General features: G+C 33.3%; 2 protein-coding genes across 2 annotated transcripts in view; one reads left to right on the forward strand and one right to left on the reverse strand.

The window, feature by feature from the left end:
• Positions 1–20,210, reverse strand: part of LOC149920149 (uncharacterized) — a 566,570-nt gene that overhangs the window by 224,182 nt on the left and 322,178 nt on the right. The window lies entirely within an intron of this gene.
• Positions 5,688–12,341, forward strand: SLITRK6 (SLIT and NTRK like family member 6). Its single transcript, XM_031612048.2, has 2 exons — positions 5,688–5,905; positions 9,217–12,341. Exon 2 carries the CDS (start codon positions 9,232–9,234, stop codon positions 11,749–11,751), a length of 2,520 nt encoding a protein of 839 aa, XP_031467908.1. The 5' UTR covers positions 5,688–5,905; positions 9,217–9,231; the 3' UTR covers positions 11,752–12,341.

Here is a 20,210-nt window from a genome sequence, read left to right on the forward strand (position 1 = left end):
GAGTACAAGAATACAGCTGCTGAACCATTCTGTCCTACTATTAAGGTCACACCTGCTCATGGTCTATGATTGCTTTGCACATATGCTAGTATATGGTTGTTATTAGTACAAACATTAATCTGTAAAATCTCAGATGAAAATGAAATAAATTTAATAGGATAGTTTAAATGCTCATAAAAGGCTTTATATGTAAGCAAGGTACATAGCAAGTAGGGTATAGCGTTTCGGAAGTATATACTGCATTTAGCAGTGTCACCGAGAGAAAGTGAATGTGTGTATCACTTTGACCACAGAGATGAGATGGACTGTCTCAATAAAGAATGTCAGTATTTCACCCCATTCTCATCTTCTTCAATAGCAAAAGGAACATAAAGTTCACTCTTCCTGTCCTACTTTCTGCTTTTTTCTTTACTGGAAATATTCTCACTCTCATCTCTCACCTCTAAGGAAATGAAATTTTCTTTCATCTTCATAAAGACAATTTTCCATGATTTTCCCATTTTTGCAGGGGCAAAGTGACCGATTCTGCTGTCCTAATGGTTTTCCTAGCCCATATAAGCAAGACGGATTCATGATTTAAATAAAATTGATAAGATGCTGCATATGAATAAATATGAATATATGTTGTATATGAATAAAAATTCCCACTTGCATGTACTGCTCAAGTGTTCGGTTTGCCTGTATGTCTGTATGCTGCATAAAAAAAACAAAACTCAACATTTGCCTAAATAACATTTGAAAAATAGCACTGAAGAAAGATATGTAAGCATGCTCTTACTTCATAAATTAAACAGAACTTAGCCTAATGAGCTCAGTGTTAGAGCTATAATTCTGTTATCAAAATTACAAGATAAGCTATAGATACAGCATGTTTAACTGATCAAAGAAATACCTCCCAAGTGCTTACATGAGATATATGCTTTTTTAAAAAGAAACTTGACATTTCTTCTGCAAAAATGAGCTAAAACAGTATTTTTTTTCAACAGAGAAATTTCATCAAAACTTTTAAAATTACCTTCTTTTAATTAAAAAATAAACAAAAACCGTGAACAATTGTATAGTTTCTTATTCAGTTCAGTACTTTTTTCTTCTAATGCACTAACTTCAGTAATGGTCAGTATGACTCTCATATCTTTAAAAGTTAAATTCTGAAAATAAATGACTATGTTAGAACAGAAGCCAAAATGAAATCATTGGCAGATGTGCACTTGTATATTCTTCCCAGCTAGATAGAAAAGCTTTTTAATATTTCTGAAGTGAGTCCTAAATCTGGTAAATTTAATTTTTGTAATGGGCTCTGTTTGCTCTGTGACAATAATATGAATAATATGAAATAAGAACGGTGGCTACATGGCAGAATGAAAAGTTGAGACAAAATATTCTAAAGTGCAGGAGTGAAGTTGATGATGCCGCTCTTTTCAGTGATGTGCAATGGAATGAGGCAATGGGCAGAAACTAGAACACAGAAGTTTAATACAAGCACAAGGAAGAACTTCTATACTGTGGGAGTGGCAGAGCCCTGGAACAGGTTACCCAGAGAGATTGTGGAGTATCCTTCCCTAGAGATATTCAAGACCTGTTTGGACGCTTTTCTGCGCATTTTTTCCCCTGAATATGTACATAGAATCCTCATGTGAATGCACTGGCTATTTTTAAGTGAGTTTTGTTTTAAACCTGACTGTCTATTGTAGTATATTTTTTACGTGTTTCCATTTCTTCAAGCTGTCAAGCTATGTTGGCTGAGTTTCTGTGGAACAGAAATATCATGTAATTTACAATTAGGCTATGTGCAGGCATTATTATCATGAACAGGCTTAGGCATACTCAGCACGTAGAACCTAATTTGCATCTAATAAGGTACTAATGCTTTACACAGCAGTTCCACTATTTGATAATTTCCTATTTAGACTTACTGGAAAAGACCAAAACCAATGTTTTTTAACATGAAAAAGAAACAAACAAAAAAACATATTTGAATTGTCATATATTTTGTTCCACTTGTTGATAACAGCACATTTAGTGATTATTTTTTCCTTGCTCCCTTTTCCTGTAAATGCTTATAACATAGTATATCTCTATATTTGTGTTCCAAAAGTAAAATTTAAAAACTATTGATAGACTAATTTCAAGCTACCAGTTCATCTGGAACTGTTAACATCTTGAAAAATTACATTTTTCAAAATACATGATGAATTTGTACAGTATGTGTATGTGTATGCTTGTCTACAATCCATCTTAGAAACAAGAAGACAAAACATGATTTTTATTTATTTATTTATTTATTTATTTCCTTTTAAAATACTATGGCACACAGGACAGAACTGTTCTGTTACTAATTTTGAAAACTTTACACAATTTCTTTAACTATGGAAAAACAAATAGAACATATGTAGCATATACTAACTTACAATTATATTTTAATTTATTTCTTCATACAAACACAGCTTAAGGAATATTGCCAAGATGTTAGGAGTATATTATAAAAAAGAAATCAAATGCCAAAGAAAACAAGGGAAATTTTTCCGCTGATTTCACTTTGGGTTTTCTCTTATACTTGACAAAAAAGTGCTTTACAACAACTGTCTTAAAAGTTTCAGTGCCTATGTGGCAATTGAGAGGATTACTTGACTCTAAATCTACAGTGAAATTATTGTTAAACCAGTGGACAATAATTCTAGGCTGCAAAGATTGTTAAGATAATGGATCACAGATAGATTGCTACAGAGATTTTTAGGCTGTTAGCATACTACATAATGCCAAATCAGAATTTGATTGTTTGGTTCTCAGGTAATTGGCAAGCCAAGTACATCTGAAAAGTATGAGTCTGATTTATCACAATGGAAGACAGCAAGTACTCAGGTGACTTTTGTTCACTCCAGACCAGTCACCTCCAGGCATTAGTTTTTGAATTGACATTCAAATATTGCCAACCTCAGGAGGAAGAGGGAGGGGAAGTGGGAGAGAAAGGAGAGAAAGGAGAGAAGAGGAAGGAAGAGAGGGGAGGAGAGAAGAATAAGAACAGGTCAGGATAATTTAACTTTGATAATAAACTCTCCCTACATTGCGCAGAACTGTGAGTTTTCTGTCAGTGAGTAAACAAAGGAGAAATACAGAGGAGATTCAAGATCTATTGCACAGAAGGAAATAATAGAAGTTAAATAAGATTGCACATTTGTAGTAAGATAAATAATACAATAAAGTAGGTGCACTAAAGAAAAAGTATGAATTATTTTCATAAGATAAATCAGTTTAGTGTCACCTGTTCTCAAAATAAAGGCTATTTATACCCACTATATTATTTCTATGAAATATGAAGTAAGTAAGATTGTTTTTGTTCAATCCAGCAACTAATTTAAAGGAACACAGAACTTTTCTGTTTGAAAAATGAAGCAAAAATAATAAAAGTTTCAGTATGGCTTTTCTTTAAAATCCTTTAGGGAATGTGATATTTACATGATGATTATTATTAATGTACCAAGGAAATTAATGTTTTCAAGCATTTCAATCTGTAAATTTAAGCTTAATTACTACTTTACCTTAATGACTACATTTTATGTTCCTTATAAAACAAATGTTCTCCAAAGTAACCACATTTTTAAGTTCTGACTGACAGGATGGCTTTCTGTTACTTCTTACTGACTTCTCTGTAGTCTTCACAATTTTCCTGAAAAGAAAAAAACAAATTATTAAGACTTTCATCAGACATCAAACAAAATATTCCAGAAGAGCCTTGAGAGGTTTTTCCTAATCATACCAAAATGTAGTTTGTGTCAGCTGTTTTGTCTGTAACGTATAGGTGCCTGAACAGATTATCATATAACATAGAATTTAATAAAGCTTGACACATAGCATTCAGTCATTCTCTGTCAAGGGTTAAATACAAGGCGCTGTAATTTCCACCTCTATGTGTTTGAAAATTCAGTACCTGGGGGTTAATTCTGTAGAACATATGTATTAGTTAGAGGACTGCTGTCTCCTTACTTATGATATATGGAGATATTGTAGTTAGTGAAGAATTAAAGAGAAATGATATAAAATATTTTGGTCCTCATGGAAGTAAGCATGACAGTTTTAGATTTTCTTTATACAGCTTCAAAAATTATAACATTGTCAGAGCAACTGATAAAGATGAACATTTTAAGTGGAATCTGTAAAATTCATATCAGTTCAGTCTTATCCATCAACAGGCACTTCCAGAAATATTCTTTACAATAACTTAATAAATTATTGTTTTGTTTTGGTAGAAAAACAACCATTAGTCATGTTTTAAAAAATTTAGTAAATGTGTAAGGAATAATAAGAAATGACCTTTTCACCTGGAGGGCTATCAGCACAAAAGGAGTTACTGGAGCCTGACTGGTATAGGGCCTTTAATAAGCAAACTGTTAAGTAATCAAGACACAATAAGAAAAAATAAAATCAGAAATTATATGCTGTACATTATTAATATGCCCAAGTATGAGATCTGTTGTTGCTTACCAAAATGTTTGTGGCCTTGTGGTAGTAGGATGAACAGGAAAGTAGCATTTACAGCATAGAAATCCAGCTGACACAGTGTAGGAAGGAGGATAAGACTGTTCCTTGGATGAATGAAACATTTTGCTGTAGTCCTACAGGGTGTGCTAATCACTTGTTTATGAACACAAAGAAATTAATACTTTACTCAGAAGACACACATTTAAGTATGCTGTCACACTGAGAACAGACCATCTCTCGTCAAAAAAATATTTCATGGAATTAGAACAGAATCTCACACAGATAGGTACTAAAACTCTGTGCTATAGCATCTGTAAAAGAGACAATTATAATTAACCCAGTTCTCCTCCTGCAGAACAAGAGGGGTATTTTTAAATAGGACTGACTGCAATCATTGTGCAAATATAATCACTTTTTTTTTTTTTTTTTTTCAGAAACAAAAGACATAAAACTGTAAATCCTCATTCTCTACTCTAGTCACAGTGAGCTGACTGAACTAAGCTGTACAGTTTCCGTTATATTTTTGAATAATCCTGCATTTAATTGTGATATACATATTTTCCAGAGGACAATGTTTCCCTTATGGCGTGTTTTGTGAAGTGCTTTAAGTCCAGAATGTTTACAGTTTTTAAAGCAAGCATTTACAGGCATAAATTAAATGCAAAATCTGTCTCAGAGAAGAAATGAACAAGAGCCGCAGTAGATAGTTTATTGTTTCACAAAATCAACAATTAACAGTTATCCACAAAATAAGTAGCTGAATTTTACTTTCTGAGTTTCACTAAGACATGGGAGAAAAGGAGGTTTGAGCGTTGCAGGAGGAAGAGCTAATCTGTCTCAAGGTGGAGCTATATCTTATACTAAATGACACTAGCAGATTAAAGCACTCTGATGGGGAAGGGCTTAAAGGCTGAGTCAAAAGCCAAGAAGTCTCTTTATTCACGCCTACCTCCCAGCCCCTGGCAATCTGACTAATAACAAACTGAGCTAACAAGAAAGACTAGAAAGAGCACAGAGAACACAGAAGCAGCTAGGATCTAAAAATCTGACGAGCCGAGTGATCAAGTAAAGCTGTGCTTACCATCTTGTTTGTTTACTGCATCCGAGTGCTTGCAAACAGTTAACTGCATGCAGAAAAGTCAGCATAGCTGTGAAGTATGCTGTGAATTTTAATTGAGAGAAAAGGAAAACTGCTTACAGGATGGTCTAATGTGCACTCTGTCTGGATTTTTTCTTTTCAGTTGGACGCTTTGTACTTTGTCTTCTGAACAAGGATTTTGACTTTATGGAGCTGTAGCATCACCAGAGCTTTCAGCAAATAAACTGAGAAGAAAGTTCATATTTTTCACAGAGAAAAATTACACTGCATTCACACAGCTGGTCCAATTGTGCATTACTGAGCATTTCAGGGGGGTTTACTGCTGTACAGGTAAGTAAAATATTCCAGTTTGTTAAGTAACTCTAAGAAATTCATTTCACAGTACCAATTAGTTTTATTTTTTTTCTGTATGACTTTGAATTACTTTTAGGTTAAATGATGGGGGTTTATACTCCTGTTGCAAACAATCTTCCAGGTGCATTTATTCATCTTGTAAACAGTATATCTAAATAGTAGAATATGCTTATTAAGGAAACACTGACCTGATGTCAGTTGAAGGTGAAATGAATAGATGTTACCTTTTATTTTCTGAAGTGCAAAAATTGTCTTAAATACTTTGACTGTGTTCACTTCAGAAATTAATAAACGATCGTAAAGGCTTTTAGAAAATGCCACTTCCAGGATGGAGGTTTTGAAATTCCTTGGTTTTGTTTGTTTGTTTGTTTGTTTTTTAATAGTTGACTTTAAACAAGCAAAAAATAGAATCCCAAGTAAAATTTAAAATAATAATAAAGTAATTTCAGTGTTCTAAGAACCTGTTGTTGATTATTACTTGTCAATCATGTAAGTTCTTTCTGTAAAGTGATTAATTCTGAAAGTATTCAACATTGCTTTGTAGAGAAGACTGTGACATTTTTTGTCTTTCAGAATTTATACTGCAAAAATACATTATGCAGTTAGACAGTGACCTACTGAAAGCAGATTAACTCAGCTAACTTAAGTTACTAGATAGAATTTTCTGAGAAAGCTCACCCCAGGAAACAGAAAAAACATCAAACTTGTCAAGTCTTTTAAACCAAATTTTATTTCATTGTGAATTCATGTTGATCATCTGCCACTGGAAAGCAGTTTTCATTTTACAGTTGTAGCCCACCAAGAGTTTCATCATATGTTCTTGAGTGTTCAGAACAAAACCAAAATTTTAAAAAAGAAAAAATAAAAGAATTCTTGTATTATTTTCTAAGTGTGTGTGTGTGTTTATGTGTGTGAGAGAGTTCTAGTAATGTTGTCCACAGAAGTATGATGATGATTAAAATGTGACTGCTTTCCAACTGGTAACAAATGTTGTTATTGTCATTTCTAAGAAGAAGGCTTTCATTTTAATAAATATATTTTTTTAAATATGTGCTTGAATGCTTTTCAGATTTTATTTTTTTCATTTATGTTTCCCCTGGGATTTTTAAAGTACAGTACGAATTTAATGTAGATCAAAGCTGGAATTTCTATTGGGGGGGGGGGGGAAGTGTAGAAGGAGGTTCAGCTAGTCATACAGTAGGTTTGGAGACGGCGTCTGTGAAAAGAACCTGTGTTCTTTTACCTTGGGTCAGTGGAAAATACATTGATGAATATAAATCATATATATAAATGAATATAAATAAATTTCTAGCATACTCTGATCCTAGCATTATTCTGCATACTTCAAAATAAAGTTTTGTTGTGTTGTATCTTACCCTATACACATTGAGGGGAAAAAAAAAAATAATAATACAAAGAGCAACTTAAAAATATATATTAAACATATGCAGTTAGAGTTCAAGTTCAAGGACTATTCTATGAGACAAAATAAATTATTTTTTCTACTAAAACAGACATGTATTTAGGGGGCACTTTCAAACACCACAAGTTGCACTCACTACTTCTAAACTCACACATCTGCTTCCAGTTACCAAAATTTTCTGATGGAGAAAACACAGTTCCCTTTGCATACATTTACTGTTGGAGTGTGTGTGTGTGTGTGTGTGTGTGTGTGTAAAAAACACTCATACCAAAGCACTGAGATACTTACATATGTAAGTCCTTGCATCCTTGAGAAGAGGTGCTACTAATAAGGTACCATTAATACTGAAAATGTATTTTTGAGAAACAGCAAAACGTATGATCGTACTTTGAGAACGTTCAGGCATGTAGTTGAATATATTCTCAGAAAGGGCTCTAATCCTTCTGAAATTAACACTTCAAGTGGTTAATTCTGTAGTGATAGTTAATTCTGCAGTGACATTTTGGACTTCCTGTTATAATAACTTACTTGGAAAATTGATAGAATTTTACTATCTGGATTTCCTAAGAAACCTATTTAGATCAGTCATAGAATGGAGTGCACCAAAATGTTGTTCTGAAGTAAATCTTCCATTCCATTTGAAGATTTCACTCCATGTCACATACCAAGAAAAATTTTCATTCACACTAATTAGATAGACACAGATAATGTTCACATGAAAAGTGTAGTATAAACAAATTTCAAACAATAACAAATACTTGACCTAAATGTGTATGTTTTGCTCTAGACTTCACAGTTGTACAGTAACGATGCATTTCTCAGGAATTGCAAAGTTTGAGACCAGTATGGTGGCTGACAATTTAAGTTACATAACATATTGATGATACTACCAATAGTTTTTAACTAGTAAGACAGAGTTAACTCTGTGTACATTTCAGAGTTCTGGTGTCAATATCTATAATAATTGAAAGGAACCGAATAAGCAGTCCCCAGATAATCTCTTTGTTACTTGCCCACCTATTTCTTCTGAAATGTGATGCATTTTATTTTCTCTCTTCTTTTTCTTTAATTGTATACACAATTAGATGTATATTTTATACTATCATGTTACACTATTAAAGAGGGTTAAAATGTGTTCTTTTACTAAATGTACATGAACTGTGTTATGCACATTAAAAATTATCTACAGGAAAAACAGTATTTTGTCTACTTCCTTTTCAGTTTGAGGATACAAGGATTACAGAGGAAATAACTTTTAACTTGCATACATAATGCAGAATCAAAGGAGATGTTCCCTGTATCCTGTTAGAATGTATATATATATATTTTTTACAACACATTGTTCAATGAAACCATATCTTGTATCTTCTCTTTAGCAGCTGGACAAAATTAAGCTGAGCTTAGAAAGGTACTTTTAAAATCTGCAATGTTATATGGTGACGTAAAGAATTAATCCAAAATATATAAGCTTTGAAGTAAGTTGCTTGGGGCAGTAATTTATTCTTTCTGTACACTGGTAAACCATATGCTATATAAATGGTTTATATATAGAAAATGCTTTTCTGATTATCTTTTACTGAGGTAAAAGATACCTCATACTGAGGTAAAAGATACAGCATGAAAATACTGAAGCACTCCTTAGGACTGGCTGTTGATTCAGTACATTAAACTAAATATTTCAAGAAAAGCTGAGACAGGGCAGTTTAGGGATAAGCAATCTCCCTTCCTGCCCCTCCCTCTCCCTGCCCCCCAAAAAAAGAAAGAAAGAAAAAAAAACATACAAAACACAAATTGCACAAATTGTGAAATCATGACTCTTGCTTTTTCTTTTTCCATGCCTCCCCCCACCCCTTCTTTATTATAGAATCTGCTGACCAAGATGAAGCTCTGGATTTTTGTGGTATGTTCAGTTCTGGTTACATCTGATCCTTTCCAGTCAGAAACATCTTTTAATAGAGTCAGAGGATCTTGTCAGAGTTTGTGTTCCTGTGAAGAAAAGGATGACACTATGATTATAAACTGTGAAGAAAGAGGCATCAAGATGGTGTCAGAAATAAATGTCCCACCATCACGGCCCTTCCATCTTAATTTGTTAAACAATGGCCTGACAATGCTACATGTGAATGATTTTGCTGGCCTTGTTAATGCTATCTCTCTACATCTTGGATTTAATAATATTGCAGATATTGAGCCTGGGGCTTTTAATGGTCTCAACCTTCTTAAGCAACTTCACATCAATCACAATTCTTTAGAAACACTTAAAGAAGATACATTTGATGGATTGGAAAATTTGGAATTTCTTCAAGCAGACAACAATTTCATCACAGTGATTGAAGCAAGTGCCTTTAGCAAGCTCAGTAGGCTTAAAGTGCTTATTTTGAATGATAATGCTATCGAGTACCTTCCTCCAAACATATTTCGTTTTGTGCCGTTGACTCATTTAGATCTTCGGGGAAACCAGTTACAGACTCTACCATATGTTGGCTTTTTAGAACACATCGGTAGAATACTAGACCTTCAGCTGGAAGATAATAAATGGGCTTGTAACTGTGATTTGCTTCAGCTGAAGACATGGCTGGAAAACATGCCTCCTCAGTCAATAATAGGAGATGTTGTATGCAATAGTCCTCCAGTTATCAAAGGCAGCATACTAAACAGGTTGAAAAAAGAATCACTTTGTCCCATTCCTACTGTCAATGAACTTGAAGATCCTTCAGGGTCACTGCCCTTGGTTGTAACCACCACTGTAAGCGATAGCCACCTGTCAACTAAGGTCATTCCTATGCTGAAAGCTCCTACTAAAGAAACAAATTTAATGCTTCATACTTCAAAGCCAACTACACAATTTCCAGGAATCTATTGTCCCATTCCCTGTCACTGCACCAGCCATATGCTCTCAGGAGTTCTCATGCACTGTCAGGAGCGAAATATTGAAAGCCTGTCTGATTTAGGACCTCCTCCTACAAATCCTAAAAAACTTATTCTAGCAGGAAACATTATTCAGACATTACTTAAGTCAGATCTTATGGACTATGCTAGTCTAGAAATGCTTCATCTGGGAAACAATCGTATTGAAATCCTTGAGGAAGGAGCTTTCATGAATCTGACTAGACTGCAGAAACTGTATCTCAATGGCAACCATCTTACAAAGCTAAGTCAGAATCTTTTCCTTGGCCTTCAGCACCTTGAATACCTGTACCTTGAATATAATGCCATCAAAGAAGTTTTACCAGGGACATTTAATACAATGCCAAAACTTAAGGTCCTCTACTTAAACAATAACCTTTTGCAAACTTTACCACCCCATATCTTTTCTGGGGTGCCACTTGCCCGATTAAATCTGAAAACAAACCAGTTTGCTTACTTGCCTGTGAGCAATGTCTTGGATGAACTGAATATGTTGGTACAAATTGAACTTGAAGACAACCCCTGGGACTGTACATGTGATTCAGTTGGACTGCAAAAATGGATACAAAAGCTGAGTAAGAGTACAATGATGGGTGACGTTTTTTGTAAATCTCCAGGACACTTAGAAAAAAAAAACCTGAAATCCCTCAACAGTGAAGTCTTGTGTCCAGATTTAATAAAGAGCCCTGCCCTACCAACTCATGCCAGTTTTGTAGTTGTAGCAACTTCTACTACTAGCAACACTGCAGATACCATCCTGCAATCACTTACAGATGCTGTCCCACTTTCTGTTCTAATACTGGGACTTCTAATTGTATTTATAATTATTGTATTTTGTGCAGCAGGAATAGTTGTTCTTGTTCTGCATCGGCGGCAACGATGTAAAAAGAAACAAGCCAATGAACAAGTGAGGGATAGTAGCCCAGTTCACCTTCAGTACAGCATGTATGGGCATAAAACAACACATCACTCAACAGAGCGTCCAGCTGCAGGTCTCTATGAGCAACGTATGATTACTCCCATGGTTCAGGTCTATCACAGCCCATCCTTCAGCCCGAAGCATACTGAACAACAAGAAGAGGAAAGTGAGAAAGCAACTAATGATTCCAAACATCTCTGCAGAAGTCTCCTAGAAAGAGAGAATAGTTCACCACTTACTGGTTCAAATGTCAAGTATACAGCTGCAGATCAATCTGCAGAATTTCTGTCTTTTCAAGATGCCAGCTGCTTGTACAGAAATATTCTCGAAAAAGAGAGGGAGCTGCAGCAACTTGGAATCACAGAGTACTTAAGAAAAAATATTGTTCAACTCCAGCCTGAAATGGAAGTACATTATCCTGGAACACATGAGGAACTAAAGCTAATGGAGACACTAATGTACTCCAGACCAAGAAAGGTTTTTCTAGAACAAACTAAAAATGAGTATTTTGAACTCAAAGCTAATCTACATGCTGAGCCTGACTACCTGGAAGTCCTTGAGCAGCAAACATGAAGTGATAACACATTGGTCTAGGGCCAAAAATCTGTAATTCCATTTTAAGTTGGAGCTATTGAAAATAAAAGTGCCTTGTAATGACATGTCAACAATTAGAACTTAAGCACATCAGTAATCCTAGCAAAAAAACAAACAAACAAAAAACAAAACAAAACAAAACAAAAAACTCAGGGATCACTGTGGGAAGCCATGGGGTTGTGTGTAGACAATATGTCTCAACTCAAGTTAAACGTGAATTGTGTGATTGAACTGTGAGAGGAAGATTGCTTATTGCAATATTCCTTAGCATTTTTTAAAGGTGTGTGTGGCGTTCTCTTTTGTGTACCTAACCTATGAAAAAAAGTTTGCTACCTGTACTCTCTGGTTTTCCCCTAGTTTAATTAGATTCCTTAAAACAAACACAAAAAGAAAAACAAACAAGCCCTCACACCTGTATTTGTAGTTAGAAGCTTAGAGTGTATTAAGTATTAGTATGAGCACTGCATACATGACCGTTGTCTACAACCACACCTAACATACTCTTATAATAAATATGAAAGGATTAAAAATGTTGTCATGCTAAATGTTCGTTAAAAACAAAAAAAGAACAATTTCTGTGTATCCATCCATTGACACAGAGCCTGCATATATTTAATATTTTATATGGAACTTCATCATATGGATTCTTTATCAGTATGAGGAACAAAACATATATGTGTTTACCCAACATCTTACAAGAAGAACTGCAAGCCTTTTGATACTTACCCTATCTGATAGCTTTACTTAAGTTTGGACAATCTTTTCTTAAGCTGCTGCTATAAAATATTGTGCATCACTGGTGTTTCAACTCACAATCATGGGCAATTGGAAAAGCTACTGAGGTTCAGCTGTAAATATATTGCTGTATTTGATAAGTTCGATTTTTATATATCTATCTATAAAAATAATTTCTGTGCTGGCTTTAACTATCCTTGGAGGAAATTAGTTTGCTGCAACTGGGAACTTCTAGGTGCAAAAGCAGATTCTTTCCCTCACTACCCAAAAGCAACTTCCAAATAGAACAACTGCAATAAAACATATGTGTGAGGAACAGTAATAGTATTTAGCTGTTATTTGTACAAAAATATGTTATATTTTGCAGAATCTAGAAGAAAGTAAAATGTTGTGGGAAAAAAAAAATACAAAAAGAAAAAGTAGAACATGTCAGATTTATTTTTGCAATGAATTCTAGCTAGATTTATATATACTATTTATTCTGTATAATTTGTATTTATTATTATTTTTTTTTCCAACTCACTAGAAAAGAAAAAAGCATATTCCTAGCTGCCTATCAGGAAAATTAAGGAACTGATCAGTGAAATTGAAATAAATATTTTTTTAAATGTCTTTTTTTTTTTTTTTTTTTTTTTTTTTTTTTTTTTTAGAATTCACTTTTTAAAGAATAAGGCAGCAATTTCTGCATGCACAAGTTTAGAATTGTTCAGAAATTGTCAGAAGACAATGCTTTTCATTGTTGTCATGTGGACAGGATTGTCTTGTCTGGAGTGCAGTAAGGTCATTCCGTTTCTGTGCATGACTGATATTCTGACCTTCCTATATCTTCCTCTGAGCAAATCTTCTGTAAACTGACAATGCATGAAGAACTTCCATTTTGCTAATTTTCACTTGTTGAGCTAAGGATCAACTGAATTGCTACAAGTCTACATAGGAATGCCAAACTTTACATTGAAGTCTTGATAAATATCTCAAAGAGATATATTCTTTAGTTTATCTTACTGCTGATGAATTACCTGTATGTATATACAAATGTGAGCTCTTCATTTTATTTGCACAGAGGTTTATAGGTTTCTGACATATTTTTTCTCTATATTATTATACACAAGTCAGATTCTCAGTTCTTTCAAATTTGCATAAAGATAATGTCTTAAATGGTGCTAGTCTATTTTCTGCAACTTGAGGATCTGACCACTTGTCTATGTTAACAAATCAATTTCCTTATTAACATTTTTGAGAAATCATCACTTTACTATTGAAAACAAACTCCTTGGTTTCCAAGAATCAAAATGCTATTTGTTAGAAAATAATAATATTTCTTCTTTCTATAAATGAGAATAATTTAGTTTAGAATACCTCTGTATTCATAAGAATTAGGAAGAGTGAATCTGGTTACAATTTATATGTTTTCTTGCTGTCTTTGTTCTAGACAAGGGTAATGCTGAGTACTACTTGTGGAGGTAAGAATAAGACAAAGTTGGAAAACACAACTATATTAAATTTACATTAATTTAAATATCTAGCGCTATTTTAACTATTTTAATTATTTTAAAGACATGTGAATGGACTTCATGGACCTGTCACAGATTTGGAAACCTAAACCTTGTTTTCTAGGAGAGACCAGAGTTCAATTGGGATTGCATAGAGCATTAAAGTGACACTAGTTCTCTACATTTCAGCAATTAAATTCCACTCAGAAAATAATCTAATAATAACCAATGAAAAAAATGATTTCAGTCAATGGGAACTGCACTAATAACTGACTGAATTTTTAATCTGCCCCACAGAGGTTGTTTTTTTTTCTAAATTCTCAGGGATTTAAAATTTGTGCAGAGAGAAAAATAACAAATATTTATAAGGTACATTAAAAGCTTTAGTACTTCAGTGTTTTGGTGTCCTTCATTTCAGTGGTAATTTCTATTAGCAAAAATGGGTGTAAAATTAATACTCTGCAATTGGCAAGATGCAGGGAAATGATAATTCAGGCCCTCAGGCTTTGATTTAAGAGAAATAGTTTCAGACTAAAAACAATTGCCACATGCACAGATGTCACTTTGCTTAGCTGTTAACAGAAAATTGGCAGAATGCTGAGGACAACTGTGTGACAAAACGTTCTTCTTCATTGCCATCTCAAGGCATCAGAAAAAAGAATGAGCTAAATTCAAAGCAACTCAGTTACAAAGCTGTATCAGAGCATCACTCAGAACAAATAAATAGACCTTTAGCTTTTAGCTTTCCCTCAGATGGGAGATTCACACTACTCATTATATCAGGGTGACTGTACTCTGTGGTAGTGTGTAAAACAGCAAGAAGTTTTGCAGTATCCAGGAATCACAAAAATATGTCACATCATCCATTTTCCTGTCATCTGTTCCTATTGGACTATCATGTATTAAATGTTTGTATGACGAGGTGAGAGCAGTTTTCTTTCTGTTTTCTTTCCTCATAATAACATTCTAAGACTGTTCTTTTCCAGCTATGAAGAAAATGTACATTGCTATTAAAAAAAAAAAAAAAAAAAAAAGCTTTATATGATTATTCTTCAGCTGACAAATATCAATATTAGCTGACACAAAATCATAACACAAGGAATGTAGTATATTTGAAAGGGAAAAGGATGAAATATCTATTTGTAAAGGTTCCTTGGAATGTGTTCACAATAGCAATTAGAAAAATTACCTAATATTGTTACTATTTCTGGAAACTTGGAAAATTTACTGAGGATTTTTTTTTTTTTTGTCTTTTTTTATAAGCCATGTTCTGATATTTATTTATTTTCTCCAATGATGGATACAATAAAGTGGTTTCATACCTTTCACTTAGCTAGAATAATGGAGGCTGGAAGAAAAGCTGGAAGCTTGACAGTCTGCAGCAAAGTGAATCCATTTTTCTCTTCTCAGCATGATCCTTAAAATGTTTGCAAGAGTAGTGCTTTATCAAGCACACTGGTGTACTTGAGAGGTATATTTTTGTTGCTAGGGTACTTCAAGATAACCAACACTACTATTTTCCCTCTTATATTTGAGAGAAAAAAAATATACAAATAACAATATGGACCCAATCCCTAAATAAAATGGGGGAAAAAAAAAAAAAAAAAAAAAAAAACCAACAAACAAACAAAAAAAACCCCACCACCACCAACAAAAATAGCAATGAAAAAAAATTGTATATTTGCACTTATTTTATCTTGGCTTTATCTATTTAACCTCATGAAAGTCAAATGCATTTCCTTTTTTTCTTCTACATTTTTTTTTTCTCATGAGCTTTTAATATTGATACTGAATATATTAACTATAGTAATGCTTTTTCAAGCTTCTGAGCAGAAAAAAAAGCGACACTCCACAAAAACACTTTCTATCAGAAAACTGAATTTGCATGTAAAGTGGCGCATTTGCCTATTTGATATTTTTACACATTCTTCTCCATTAGAATGACATATCTTCTCTAACCAAATACTAAAATGAAAATGAGTCTGTACTTTTTTGTCTGTGATGTGTCAAAGCTACAGGATTTGCATGTGAACTTTCTTCACCTGCAGTTATTGTTTCTCTATTTGGAACCTGAGGATCAGGTTCTGTCCCCTCTCTTCATGACAAAGAAGTTCCCAGTATAACCTCTAATAGCAGCTCTTTATATAATATGCTGTTCACATACACAGAGATTGCTAATTGCATAGTATTCCAAACGGAGAAGTTATGTATGACTGAAAGGGCAATCTATTTTACCAATATCCCTGTATCTGAATATAAAATGTATACTTATTGCAACAAAAAACATCATTTCAGAGGGTTTAGACTTAGAGACAAGCAAACAAAACAAAACAAAACAAAACAAAACAAAAAAAAGACGGAGACTGGGTATCAAAATCATCATCAGAAGGAATTCTGAATTATTATTCTGAGGATGCGGTTTTCTAGAGCCATACAGCTTATCAGCCACACCAGAACAATCTGTAAGTTTCATGTGGATGCCCTGAAACCATTATGAGTACTTCTCTTAATTCAAAAGATTAGCTGATACCTGTGCTGAAGACAGCATACTTCTATTCTCTTGTGATGCCCCAGTACAGAATATCTCCATTTCCATCATGGACAAATACTGCTCAGCCACAAATAGCTCTGTGGCAGTAAAACTGAAACCTACTCCTTTGAGAGGCTTTAAATGTGTTCATTGCCTTCAGTTTTCAGTTCCTTTGGCATTTGATATTAGATGCATCTTACTGGATTTGGGACAGGGAAGACCAGTATATTACAGAGCTTGTATGATAGATTTGTCCCTTTTTTATTTTCCAAAGTTTATGATATTCTTGGACTTGTTCCAGATTTTGGTATCAAATCTTTTTTTTTCCTCCTTCTTTTTAAACTTGAAGTATAAATGAGCTGTAGGTGAAGACAATATCAGAAACTTACTTGCTATACTGAAAGGATATAGCATGACATTTTCTTTCCTGCACATCTTCTAGCAGTCAGCTTTGGCCTTTTGACACAACAGAATAAATTCTTAAGAGCAACAGTCTAATGGGAAGCAGCTAACCTCAAGAAAAATGCAAAACACCAGCTGCTGTTCAGCTCTATGAAAGCAAGATGTAATTAATTTTTTTTTGCTGTTGTTCAATCAACTTCAACAAGATGGTGTGCATATGTTCCCCTTACTAGTACTACAAGGACTTCTATAACTTAGTTCATGCTATAGAATGATGGCATAGAGAAAGAAGCAGCAACTTAATTTTATATATCAAAGAGTAGTGTTACTATTATAATTTCAGCTGTTTACTTCTCATTTTGAGACAAATTATTTTAGGAAATATGATTTTAAAAAATCTTGCCATTGTAATTAATTACCTAAAAAACTACAGATGAGTACATAATTAACTGTTCAAACAGAAAGAAATCTGGAATAGTTTATATATGCAGAAATCTGTCCTAGGGAACATTTGCATTGTTGTTCTTCTTTTTAAATAAACTATAACATTTATTTTGTTAGCTCATGAAGCTATTTTTTTAGTCAAAATTAAGAGCCATATAAGCTTTTTTTTTTTTTTTTTTCATTTTTTACTTAAAAAACAACATAACACTTTCACAATTATGCATATTTGAGTTAAATACCTATTAGAAATATCCATACTAGGACATAAGAAAAAGACCAGTACTGCAAAATATAATCTAATACCCTTCTCCTCTTTCCTTTGTGTAAAAGCAACACAGTGTACTGTGCAAAAAATGTATATTTCCTGGGTAAGAAGAAGAAACAGATAAATTATTTTTTATCTTAGTTATATTTACTTTTGAAGATGTGAAATATTTTGAATTTGTCCCTACGGTACTTATTAGTACTTATTAGTTCATATGAGCTTGCAAATACTTAAGAAATTCAGATTTAGAACAATGAAATGCATGTATTTAATAACACAAAGGCATAACTAGTAGGGTATGTAAACATGCCATTTTGTAAATAGAAGGTATTTGCACTTTTAAGAAGATATTGTGTGTGTCAAATATCCTTTGACTATACCTTCAAAATGGGATTCCAAAGATTCTCTTACATCTTTAAGAAACGTTAAATGTGAGACTCAGGCTGTCAGTGCTGAACTTGTTTGTGGTCATCCAGACAGTATGGACATTTAGATATTTGAAGGTCACTGAAAAACTTCAAAGACAAGATGCTGAAGAGCAAGACTAACAGTTAAATATTTTTTAGATGGCTCTTTTCATCATACCCAATTCAATGTTCCATGGAATTAAATAATGATTTAAGGATGAATACAAAATACTAATAAGTCAGAAATGCAGCATTTAGATGCCACTGTTCACAAACAGTAAATGACTCCATGGGATATCAGGGAAAGAAGATTAAAATAGAGAAACTTTAACAGTCTTGTATTACGTAAGTGCCTTTAAGTTTCTTACAACCTCAGAAAAAATGATGGATGAGAGGGGATTTTTGTGCATTGATCACTCATGCATACAGATTTTCTGAAGGCAAACTGTGGGGAGGACAGCTAACTGCTGCCATACATGATATTATGAAGGCTGAATCATGTTCAATAGATTCTAAGATAATTATGTGTTATAAGTTTAAAACTGTTGCTGCTCTAAGCTCTGAAGTGTCATCTGAAGTCAACAGGACTTCTTGCAGACTCAGATTCCATGAAATTTTTTCTTCATAAAAACCTCCACAGGAAGAAAAAAAAAAAAAAAATTATTTTCCTACTTAAAGACAGTCCTGTAAAAAAACTTATTCCTTCTGAACTTTGTTTCCTGTCTTGATATAAAGGCCATTAAAGCTAAGTAAATATTTATTTCAGCTCTTGATTCTGCATAATTTTATTAAAAGTCTATCCTTTGTCTGCAATGTTGTATGTATGTATGTGTGTGTATATATACACATACACACTTCGCACTTATAAGTGCAAAAACTTTGAGGTGTTGCTGCACCAAGTTTTTGACCACCCATAATGAGTTATGAGTATATAATATCAGGTACAGCTCTCTAGGACCAAATTAGATATCAATGTTATATAAGAGATTCTGAAGATATCCATGGCACTGTCTCTTGAAAAGGTGACAGCTATGTGTCTGGGTTTTTTTATTGTGTACTATGAATCTTTTAAATTATGAAGCAGCAGATGTAGCAAAGCTTTTTTGTTTGTTTTTCCTAAAGGAAATTCCTAAGAATTATGATAGTTTCATATTATATTGATCTTCTAATTTAAACCTCTGAAAGGTAGTAGAAACCTGGATACATCACTAACAAAACAATTACTTAGCCAGAAGAGGATATACAAGATTCAAAAATCAGAGATATTAAAGATAAATATGTGATATACTTTGTTCTCTGTACAGTCCCAGTACTTGAAATAATTTAATCTTCTTTAAAAATCTTTTTTTCATATATATATATATTTTTTTTTCCTCTACCAATGCCCATATGTTTTTGTCCTTTCTTGGAACTTCCTCATAGAATTGAGACAACAGATTCACTGCAGTATTAATTGTGTGTACCTGTGCATTAGATCAAGTATGTTCCTTAGCTTGTTTAAGTATTTCTTGCTTTTTTTAAAAAAAAAAAAACAAACCTTTTTATATATTATAAATATTGTCTTGATCCTGTTGTCATGATTTTATGCACCAGGTAATGATGCAGTCTCTATTCTGGATTTTCCAAAACAGAAGTGATGGCTAACATTCTAATAAATTTGCTAGGATATATTTATTTTATTTTGTTTGTTTTCTTTTTTTAGGGTGAAAACCTCTCAAAACAAATGAATAAAACAATTGGGAAAAAAATAGTAGGAACTACAGCAAAAGCTAGTGGAATTTTTAGCTTGATGGAAAGAATGTGTTTTCAATAAACACAGTATTTCATACAGGAAGACTTATTTTTTGCCAAAAGTAACTTTTTTTTCTATAATAATGACATACTTCAGTAACTCAAACTGTTCTGCTCTGATTTATTTTGATACTATCCAAGTACAATCTTTCATAAAACCCCATAGAAATTGTAGAAGATAAGCATATGATATATTTCTGTTGAAAAATTTTAATCACTGAACAGCACTTTTCATTGTATTTTTAGAATTTCCCATCTACCTTGACTGCTAGAAGGTCTGGCCACACAAAGTAGGGGTTTGAAATATGTTTTGCCATCTCTCAGTCTATATTATAGAAATCCTGCATTAGTTTCATTGATTGTATCAGCCAAAA

This window comes from Phasianus colchicus, chromosome 1 (genome assembly GCF_987193195.1).
Source record: "Phasianus colchicus chromosome 1, bPhaCol1.hap1.1, whole genome shotgun sequence".
Lineage (NCBI taxonomy): Eukaryota > Metazoa > Chordata > Aves > Galliformes > Phasianidae > Phasianus > Phasianus colchicus.